Below are 11,747 nucleotides of genomic sequence, written 5' to 3'. Positions count from 1 at the left end.
AGTCGAGCTGAGCATTCTTGTGGTGTGTCTGTGGGCATTTGCGTAGTAGATACATGAGACTTGCTAATTTGCATGCCCACTTTCTCTACCGAACTTTTTTTAACTTTGGAAAATTGTATAGGGTAATTATAAAAGCACCCCACGAATTAATAAGGGCAACCCAACCATGCCCGAATTGTTTTGTCTTATATGAGTTAAAAGTTTTGGAATAAGCTAATTTTTGGAGAGGATGATCTCTATGATGAGTAGATCAATCTCACCAAAAGTCAGCCCATTGTAAAACTTCTATCCCCATCAAAACAAGTTCAAGAATTGTAAATAATCTATTTTTTTGTAAATCAATTTTGATAGGGTTAGAAGTTTTAGAATGGGCTGTTTTTTAGTGAGGATGATCTCATCATCATAGAGATTATCCTCATAAAAAATCAGCTCACTCAGAAAAATTTGACCCATATAAGACCAAAAAAAAATTGGCTATGGTGTGAGTTGCCGTTATTAATTAGTAGGGTGTTTTTATAATTATCCCTTTTTAAATGATGCATATAATATGATGTGAACTTTTATTTTTGACTCACTAATGATGTTGGTCTCAAAAGAAGTGTCTTTTCTATAATAACAAACGTTGATTATCCATTTACATGATGAATAAATATATCAATGTATAACCATTCGAATGTTTTACATTATTTCTATTCTTCTAGAAATTTTTGGGAAATTTTAATCCTAAATGGACTAAGTTGTAAATGGTGAGTTGTCTTTATGGGTTTTAGTGATTTAGGTACCTAACTTTCATAAGTTATGAGTTCAGGCCTTATGTCTACATGAACCTTATTAAAAGATCAAAATACCCTTTAACCTTGTCAGGTTTGTCTTGGGAGTTGTTACTTAGACTTGAAATGTAGTACGTAGCAGATGGTATGGACAATTTTAAACAAAATTTCTCATTGAAGCTTCCTTCATCATTTTTACACGCATCTTCCATCATGAAACTTTGATATTTTCTCTCTCCTCATTTTTTACACCTTAAAGCTACTAGTATATTGGTTTTTTTTTCCATTTTTACACCATTAATAATAACAAAGCTCCTAGTATTAGTTTCAACCTCCATACTTTACATCTAATTGTTTCATCTTCCTTATAATAAAAATATATAATAAATAAGATATCATCACACATGTCACATTAGCATGGCACAACGATATACACATGACGCCTTTATAAAGTTTGATATCATTAGATAACGTGCTGCATTACAAATAAATTACGTTACCGTACAATGGTAATACACTTTGTTACAAAGTCGCTTTCCCATTTTTCAATTATATATTATTCTCTGTTTGAAATATTCTACTTCTTCATATATGTGTTTTTAATCTTCTTTTAAAACCCCTTCTCCATCTGAAATCTTCTTCATCTCCATTCGAAATCTTCATCTTCATCTTCTTCAACTATTTCAATGAAAGCTTTAGCGAAAATGATAGTGAAATAATATATTATATTATGAAAAAGTGTAATAATTACACCTACAAAGGAAATTATTTTACATCTGAAAAGATGCGCGACGACTCAGCATGGCATGACGCCTTTATAAAGTCTGATATCATTCAATAATGCGTTGCGTTACAAATAAATTATGCTACAATACAAAGGCATTTTTCCTATTTTTCAATTACATCTTCTTCTCCGTTTGAAATATTCTTCTTATTCGTATCTATGTTTTTTTTCTATCTTCTTTTAAAGCATCTTTTCCATCTAAAATCATCTTCTTCTTTGTCTAAAGTCTTCTTCTTCATATTCTTCAACTATTTTGATGAAAGATTTAACAAAAATGGGGAAGAGGTGAGAGAAATACGTTATATTAGTGAAAAAGTGTAATGATTACACCTACAAAGGACGAGAGTAATAGGTTTAGCATCAGATCAAAGTAAATGACATTTTGGGTATGAAAATATATTTTTTGCTAATGGGACAACTTTTGAGAGTAAACTCCCAAGTCATAAGAGATGAGACCTGAACTCTCAACTTGTGAAAGTTAGGAGCCTAGATCACTTAAAATCTCATTGTGTTTAAGTGTCCTTTGACTTTCCCTTGGTAAACATCCACTAGAATGGAGAAGGACCAAGTACATGCATCAATCTAAACTAAGCCATGTCGTTCCATAGCTCGAATTAGGATTCTAAGGGGCGGGAGAAATGCTTCGTCGTACACTGGTAGACAGGGTTTAGGGTCTCTCCCTCCCTCTCTATTTGTGTCACTTGTTCTCTCCCTATTCCTCTCTCTATGCTCCTTCCTATCTCCCTCTTTTTATCTAATTTAGAGTCGTCTCTCTCTTTTTATCTAATTTAGAGTCGGGTGGATTTACTGTGGGGGTACTTACCCACACAAGCAATTTCGAAGTATCTAAAGGTATTACTAGTTATTGCGACAAATACTAGCGACAGATATAAAAAAAATGTGTTGTTATTGCCCCCATAAAAAAAAAATCTACTCTTGTTCCCCCCCCCCCGCGGCCCATCAACTTTTTTTCCACTCATAGCTACCTTTTTTTCCACTCTTAGCTACCCTCACAGAGGCAAAATCTTGGCTCCGCCTCTGTTTAGAGTCTTGTTCTTCTGTGATGTCTTACTTTATTGGTTTAATATCTTATGTCACTTTCTTTTTCTCTTTCTTTATTTTCTTAAATTCTCCTTGTTTAAAGTCTTCTTTGAGAAGACAACCTAGAAGAAGACTCATGTTTCATTAATTTGAGTACTACAAGAGCCACTCCAATCGTGCTACCTATACCAATTCCCATTTTAGTGGTTCTAAGTAGCAATTACAGGCACCCATAAGGTATGCACTCCATCCAAGCTACCCATAACTTGTTTAATAATTTTTTAATTCAATTCAGATTTAAAATTTTATGAAATCAACTTATTTGCAACATAAATACCTGAATTTTTCCCTGTAAAAAAGATGGGTAACTAAATGGGAGTGTACCTATTTTGGGTATCGAAAATGTCAAGACCTAAAAAATGTTGAGGGATGGGTCTTGCGTTGGGGACACAGTTTTTTTACTCTACCCAAAACAGCAGATAAAAATTCTATTACCTTTTTAAAAATAAAAATAAAAAATAAAACTCACTCACAACCCTAAATACGTCCATTCTCAGGCTTACTGTCAAGGAAAACAGTTTTTTCCCTCAATTGTTTTTTGTTTACTAGTTTAATCTAAAATTTGAACTTTATGAATAAAACCTAGTGAAAATGCGTTATGGATTAATCCATCATATTAGCTGACTGACTCAATTTAAGTTTTGAAAAAGACTCTGGATCCAGTATGGTTTCAAGTTTCTATAAAATAGTAAGATGGAGTTTAAAACACCTCGGGTTCCTAATCAAGTTGTTGACGCAGCCCAATGTATTTATTCTCCAATCAAAAAATGCCATGTAGACACCGTTCCTATCTATAAGAATGGGACACCGTACTGGATCGTGACTCTTTGAAAAAAAAATGAGCACCTGCAACAACAATCAAACATGGATTTCTTCATCGGTTGTCAATCGGCAATCATTCTCAGTCCTAACCAACACTTTTCAAGCTTGAACTTTTCTCTCCTGAGTAGTAACCCAAATCAAAGAGCTTCTACAGAGAAAGAAATGTAAAAGAGATGCAATCATTAACAGTATAAATTGATTGTCCAACCATATCTAGTTCCCTTGTTTGGTGTGTAGTACAAAAAGTAAGCCAAACCCGACGATAAAAAAAAAATTGGATCAGAAATGATCCCAACCCCTCACCCCATGTGTCAGGTGAAGCATAAGAGTGCAAAGTCAGCAACTGCAATGACAACCAAAGCTCTCAAAGCATAAGCTAACAACACATGCGTGTGTGGGTGCATGCGCACCCACACCCACACCCAGATCTGATTTACATCCATCATCCAGGTTTATTTTGGACCAATTAATTGGTTGGCTCAAATATTTTCATTCCACGATGGTGGAAGTCAGCATATTCAGTCAATCCCTTAGCATAACTGTGTAGGAAACCTGTTTCTAAACAACATGAAACTTACTATTCTTCGACAACTCAATCTGTGAAGTAATAAGCCTAGCCACAAGAGGAACCTGTAACAATAATATTTTGTCTGATGTAATTTAATATAATTCCCGGCCCTGAAATGGCATATTTATGGTAGAAGATACAAATAACACGCTATCAAATAATTTAAACTCATACCCAAAGTCACATTTAAGTGTGTCTGCGCCTCTTGTTGGTGTCCCCATCTGCATATAACTCCCAATTCTTGTGATCGAGTTGACTCAGGTCATGGAGTTCAGCAATAGCAAGTAAATACAGAGTGAGCTTTGCTAACTCCTGATCGGTCCCGCGGTTCGAATGAGCCTTCCTGAAAGGCCTGATTGTCAGACCATTTTGTGGGTTCATTACGAAATTTCTCCGGAGGTCATCGAACATAATTGTGTTTTTTGAATTGTAGAACTGCAGAAAAGAAAAACAAACAAGAGCTTATAAACTAAATAATGGAATAAAGAAGTAAACATGGAAAACCAGATTTCTTTCAGTTTTGGACCTCTGGAAATTGAGACCAGATCAGACCAAGTGGCTTGCAATCAAAAATGGCACGATTATCAGATTGTACTGTAATCATCGCCAAATGATCTAAGAGAGCTGTTATTTTGTACTCAGGATTGTTGAGTACCCCAAGCTGCTCCATCTTCAATTCAACCCATTTCATGCTGCAGTAAAGAAATTGATGATTTACACAAAAACTGAATCCTCCATAAAATATTTTCTATCTATTGTAAAGAAAACTATATGCAAGACATGCTTGGATGTATAGAAACTCCTGGTCTTGGTCCATCAAAGACATAGCAATGTATGCATCCAAACACCCCTCCAGGGGATCGTGATTGGAATCTGACCTGGTTGCAGACCATATGATGATATCATATTCTGCATAAACAGCGGAAAGAAACTCATGAAGATCTGCACAAGTGGCCAAGCAAACACACCATGTCAAGAATTACAATGAATTTGGCCCCCCAAAAATGCAAAATAATTAAGCCATGAACATTACCACAGAATATACATACATGGGCGCATAAGCTCAAGTGGGTTCTCAGCTGTGGACCGGTGATCAAATAGTGTATAATCGATGTCCAAAACAAGCAGTTTCTTTCCTTCGCGGCATGGATTGAGAAGTTTGATCTAAAGGAAGAGTAGCCAACATCAGAAAAAAAATATGATTGAACCAAACAATTTATGCAAAATCCTAAACTGTGCAGTTTGTGTTACATGTTAAAACCATACTGACAATATCAAGAAATGTCCAATAATTGCAACCGTTTATCTCAGCGCCTTCATGTAGAACCATCACATAAGAGGCATATATTTTGGACATAAAAAATTGAAGGCTAGAAAATGTCAAGGTGGTGATGTCTGGGTAACATAGCTTCTCATGACCTTTAGATGAAGAAACAATCTGGCCAAGGATTTCATTGGATAGAAAAGTGAATGACTTGGTGATATTTGGGGGCAATAAAATTAAGAAGTATATATCCTCAGCTCCTCTATATTCTAATCAATGGACCTCCAACTTGCCATTTTGGAAACTCTAGAATTTTAAGGCAAGGAAAGCCTCTATTACATTTGCTCTTCAGCTATTTTGATTGAATCTCTTAACAAAATTTTGAGGTGTTGAATATGATATCTAAGTTCAAGGATGGGGAGGAGAGACAAGTGGCATCAGATCCTCAGTTTGTCAATATATAGTTAGGTTCACGGTAGCTTCTAGGGAAGAGGAGAAGAATGTCAATTGGATCTTGAGATAAATTGAGGTAGCATTTGGTTTCTACATCGATTTGAGAAAGAGTACTTCCATAGGTGTAGGGGAGGATGATGGGTGATTTTTCATGACTATGCTTTTGTTCAGTCTCGTAGACAGGGTGATCTTCCCTTCTTAGCCTCCCTTGTAATCTGGAGAGGAAGTTTGTTTTGTTGGAGAAGAGCTTCCCAGGAGTGGAATTATTCTCATAAAGAGTACTGTTGCAAGACGGGACATATATCATGCCTTTCTTCATAATGTTGGCATAGGTTGTCAAACATGTGGCGAAGATTCAGAGGAATCTTTGGAATGGGTGAGGGAATAAGAATAGCTTCCACTTAGTTAAGTGTAATTTGGTGTATAGGATGGAGTCTGGTGGCATTAGATTGACGAAGCAGCAACCTACAAGTCATGAATAAAATGCGTTTAACTCTTTCTGGTAGATGGTTATCAGTCACAAATTTTAGTTTTTCGTAGGAATTGGGATGGTAAGGAGGTGATATTGTACTATGGGTTGGAATGTGGAAAGGCATTACGGAAGGTCACAACTCCAGAAGAATTTCTTAGGGATGCTCCTTTTAAAGGGTGGGGGATTTGGGGAGCATGGTTGGTGTGGGAAAAGTTAACTTTTTGATACATGCCCATGGTCTTATAGGTTTAGTCCCTCCTATGGATTCTAGGTAAATGCAAATGCTTTTAGAGAAAGAACAAAGGGATTGTTGATGCCGGGTTATCTCTAGAAGCGGAATTGAAAGGGACATCGAGGATCATGTTGCCTTCGAAGAGTTTGGAAGAAGCGCCGATGTGGATCTAAATAGAAGATGTAGAGAGTGGAACCATAATCCAAAAGGAGTATTTTCGGTTAGTTTGTTATATAATCTGATAGTGGAATTGTTAGAATAATAACTCAAGCATGAATTCTATATGAGGATCCACAAGACCTTACAGAGTCCAAGCTTTAATTGGATGGCGGTGTGGGATAAGGTTTTGACAATGGATCCCCTGTACCATCTAAGAATGATGATCCCCAACAAATGAATCATTTGCAAAGGGAATGAAGAAAGCATCATCGACCTATTCCTCCGTTTTCGGACTGCTTGTGTGATGCGATGACTTTTTTCTTCAGGTCACTCCTAGATAATCATCAACATGTTTACTCCTTGCTTGGAGCCCTAAAGATATCTCTGGTATTAAGGGGGAGGGATTTATGGAAGTTCACACCCCTTGTTGTCTCTCAAGAAAGCTGACAGAAGCGCACCTATCAAAGTTTGAAGACCAATTCCACGAAGTTTCAAATCTTTGAGGGTTTGTATGCCAAGGTACTTTCAAAGAGGAAGATTTCTTAGGTGCACCATTTGATTTCTTAGGCGCACTTATATCAAACTTTGTTTTTTTTCTTCTAAGAAAGTACTTATTGAAAGTTGTTTCCTTCCTTTTCCTTCTTAACAGACTACAAGCCAAGGAAAAACTCAGAGGAAACCATAGTTTTCATACAAATTTAATTCTTCCTTTTGGAAGTACTTTGGCCCATTTGGAAGGAAAGGGGGAAAAGAGTATTTTCTAATAGAGAAAAGAACCATCGTCCCATCCTAATGAAGACCAAACCCTAAACCCTAAACCCATGTTGTACCGTTGCTTATCATCCTTGGTGGAGTTTAGGGGTTGTCAGTTTGATGATTTTTTTAGATGGGATAATTTGGTAAATAACTAGTTTCAGTTTTCTTCTATAGTCGTTTACTTCTACTGATATACCCTCCCTCATTAGCACGTGCATATATGCCTCTATTAGAGTTGGTTTAGCCCTTTTTATTAAAATACTAGCCTTATACTAATTTTAAAAAAAAATCAAATATTTGTAAAAGAAATAGGCATCTCCCTTTAAGATGGGATGTATTGGCCCTTTTATTGATGATTTTGTTTTTAGATGGGATAGCTTGATACATAAATAGTTTTGTTTTTCTGTTGTGATTTTTTACTTCTTCCATCACTAGTGTGTGATTGAATGGTTTTATTGGGGTTGTTTGGCCCTTTTATTGATATAATTTCTCTTTACCAATCAAAGAAAAAATTCTAAACCTTTGTAAACAATTGGGCATTTCCTTACATATTGGTCGTTGTCAAAAAGGTGTTTCTTCGATACTAACGCCAATGTTGAAAATTGAGTTTTCAAACCATGATGGATTGATTGGTCTTAGAGTACGTTCGTCGTGATCTTACTTTGGCTTTCTTAGCACCCCTAGGGAGACAAAAAAATACCCTAAAAAATATAAAAATATAACTTACAAAGTAATACATCATTTGGATTTAGACGAATGTAGGGATGGATCCGTATCCAACTCAAGTCAAGGGACATCAACTCATATCCAACAACCCATTTTTTTAATTCGGATATAATTGAAGGAACCAAACCCGTTAAATTAGGATTCAGATCACTCGGATTTCGATTAAAATCCAACCCATTTTAAGCCCTAAGTGATTGTTTTCTACATCACGTATGTTTGATTGAGAATAAAGCCATATGTGTGTTAGCCAGACATACAATATCACCATTAAAGTAGCACAAACTCATCACATACTATGTTTGTTTCAAAGGATGATCACATAACTTAACAACAACAATAACTACCTTATATTGAGAAATACGACGCTTCAATTTCTTCTTGTTGACCTCTTTATCCTTAATCTCAATAGCTTCATCTTGCCCAAGCTCAAAATCGTCAATAATCTCTGGAGCGTCCTCTTGATCAACTATTATATCATCTTCCACAGAACTGAAAAATCAATGTTAGGACACTAGGATTAAAAAAACATGTACAAATTTAATATAATGCATTTAAAAGCCACACATTCATACTTGATAACACAGGTTGCATGTGAACTGCCTATCAAAACAAGAGTTGCTTTCTAATAATTTCTAATAGTCATACTTACATTATCCAATAAAAGATCGATAACATTTAATAAGTATAAAAAATTCAATTTATTTATTATAATATCACAACACCACTATCAAAAGTTATAATGCCACCCAAGGTAGCTTCCTATGGTGTGGATTATTGTCACCAAGTCTTGCTAGTCACATTTTGGACTTGTTAAATATCCTCATCAGAGCAAGGTCATGATTTTCAATAATGTTCAATTTGTACAAAGTATAGACTCAGTTTCTGTTGTTTCTCTTCTTTATTTCTTTGTTCCAATAGAGAGAGAAAATGGTTGATGAAATGGGAGGAAATGGTCACCGTATGCCCCTTTATGATGAAACCATACACAAACATTCCATGGTTTTAAAACTCCTACAAGGGTGACTAAACTCATCCAAGCAACTTAGTAATGCCAACTGCCAGGTCAAAAAGTTGTGATTGGGGAATCAGCCCTGACTCTGTTTGCCTTGGCTCTCACTTGACCATGGCTCATTGCCTCGCTTGTTGGACACACTTGGCTTCGACTCGCATCACTAGGGTTTGGATTGTCCAAGTTAACTTGATTTCGGTGATGGAGAGTCGGTGATGAGTCTGACTCTAAGTCCGAATTTTAAAACCATGCTTTAAACAAATACATGACCAGACGGATCAATGAGAATGTTTCAATTGAAGAACTCAACAAATTATCTCATACTTCTAGTCACTGTACTACCTCCTTTTTCTCGTGGGAAATTTGATAACATTTAAATCCCCCTCAATACACCAAGAAAAATCCCAAAGCCTTGTGTTATCATCTAAATCGTAGGGAAAATGAGCCCAAGTACTCGTGTCTATGGGACAATATACAACATCAGCTACAAGCACCTAAATGAACTAGTTCCCCATAGCATCACATGGTTAAGGCTGACAAAGAAAGTGCGCCGACTAAAACATTAACAATCTTTTTTTACTTTTTATATAAAATAATAACAATATTTGCCAAGCCTATAAAAGGGAAATCAAACCATCTGAAATCTCTCATATCCTAGATCACACCTATGATCACCACCATTTCTCGTACAACCACTAGTAGCACCAACAATTATTTCCATTGCTACCTTATTTTAAAAAGGGAGATGGTCCGCCATAGTTGGTGGCGAACTCGCTTTGGGAAAAAACGTATTAGTAGCTTATATGCCGTGGGAGGGCTACAATTTTGAAGACGCGGTACTCATTAGTGAGCGTCTGGTATATGGAGATATTTATACTTCTTTTCACATACGGAAATATGAAATTCAGACTCATGTGACAAGTCAAGGCCCTGAAAGAATCACGAACGAAATACCGCATTTAGAAGCCCATTTACTCCGCAATTTAGACAGAAATGGAATTGTAATGCTGGGATCTTAGTTGCAATGGGTGATATTTTAGTTGGCAAACTAAAACATATTACACGAGAATCTTATAAATGGTTGGTGTGCCTATTTGGACATGTTGGGTTCAGACTCCCATATCCTTATCCATGCAACATTGATATTCATCACCACAAACAATATTTGCACACCCACCACGACCACCAATACCATTACCAACATGACCATAACACAATCTCCAATACAACATCACTAGCCAAACATTATTACCACTACCATCTCAATCACAACTCTAACAACCACTAATACTAAATCGCCACCATTACCATCAATAGAGCTACCATTGGCACTTAGTACCACCCCAACCACCTTCATTTCACCATAGTCACCACCTGACACTGACACCATCACTAAAGTGCTAGCCATCACTGCAAATCACTCACAAGTCCAAAAACTGTGACTGTCATTACATCGTTACCACAACAGCCATTACCACTCTGCCACTCCCACAACTAACCCAATGCCTTTACCATCAACATCACTATTACCACCACTACACCCATTAACAAGACTGTCAATACTTTAGTTGCCTACACAACATATCAACATCAACATCTGCAACTAGCACCACTACCAAAACCGTTCACAGGGTGTAATTTTAATATTTTATCCTTTATAGTGGTGATTATCGAGTTTAGATTAATAAATAAACCAAGGGTTTATATCATAAGAAAGTGCACTCTTAAGTGGGTGGTTGTGTAATTCTTTTTTTTATTATAGGTAAATGCTTGGTTAGTACAGGAATATTGTTAATTGTTAATAGTTAGAATAAGAAGTATGGGTTCAAGGAGTTTGAACCTAGGACCTGGGAATAACTCCACAAGTCTTACCACTGAGCTAAGTGGCACTTCACAAGTGGTTGTGTAAAATTGACATCACATTCATTCACTAAAGGTGTCAACCCAGTCAGTTAAGTAAAGCCCTGGAGACTTGGAGTGGTAAATAAAACCACAAACCTGGGATCTCATCTAACCCCCACCCCAAAAAAATAAAATAAAAAATAAACTGATAAATATTCCATTTTACTGAAATTCGCTTTATGTGAGTGGTAACACACACACACACAACAATAACAAAATTATAAATTAAATATTAAAAAAAAATGAATCAAACAAAACCCAGCAAACCCAATCATATAAACAGATAAATCTTTCATTTTCGCGAAGATATTCACTTGGAATTATATATATTCTTGAAACATTTTCCCTAAAGAGAAGACCAACAAAGATTGAGACTTGAGAGAGAGAGATTACCCGATCATGGTCATCTTGATGGAAGATTTGAGAGGGAATTGGGAGAGGAGAAGAGAATCATCAGAGATCTTGGAACCAAGTTTGGGGTACAACAGCTTCTGACGCTTTGGAAGAACATTGGTGACCTCGCAGATTCGACGCTTTAGCTCTCCAACGCTGTCGTCTCCGCACACTCTCACTGTGTACTCTTTTCCGCTCCAACGCACAGTCAGCGTCAATTCCTCCTCTGACAGTGTAGACGACGCACAAACAGAAGCAGAAGCCATGATTTGTTGATGCTCAACGCGACTTCAGTAGTCACTCTTCAACACAAGGGGGAAATGGAGAAAACTAATA

At 36.5% G+C, this 11,747-nt stretch overlaps 1 protein-coding gene across 2 annotated transcripts; it reads right to left on the bottom strand.

Annotated features, from left to right (window-relative positions):
* Nucleotides 1-3,553: 3,553 nt before the first annotated feature.
* LOC147406478 (ubiquitin family protein) lies at nt 3,554-11,747 on the bottom strand. 2 transcript variants are annotated; one of them, XM_086434538.1, is made up of 7 exons: nt 11,412-11,747; nt 8,452-8,596; nt 5,095-5,209; nt 4,924-4,987; nt 4,572-4,737; nt 4,220-4,480; nt 3,554-4,107 (listed from the first exon to the last, which is right to left on the bottom strand). In XM_086434538.1, exons 1-6 carry the CDS (start codon nt 11,675-11,677, stop codon nt 4,232-4,234), a joined length of 1,005 nt encoding a protein of 334 aa, XP_086290664.1. In that variant the 5' UTR covers nt 11,678-11,747; the 3' UTR covers nt 3,554-4,107; nt 4,220-4,231. The 2 variants fall into 2 exon arrangements, with proteins under 2 accessions (XP_086290664.1, XP_086290663.1); XM_086434537.1 differs by lacking the exon at nt 3,554-4,107 and having other exon boundaries at nt 4,111-4,480.

Source organism: Akebia trifoliata, chromosome 3 (assembly GCF_017979445.1).
Source record: "Akebia trifoliata isolate Shusen 1 chromosome 3, ASM1797944v1, whole genome shotgun sequence".
Taxonomy (NCBI): Eukaryota; Viridiplantae; Streptophyta; class Magnoliopsida; order Ranunculales; family Lardizabalaceae; genus Akebia; species Akebia trifoliata.
The sequence above is the reverse complement of the archived record's forward strand: the minus strand, read 5'-3'. Positions and strand labels throughout refer to the sequence as shown.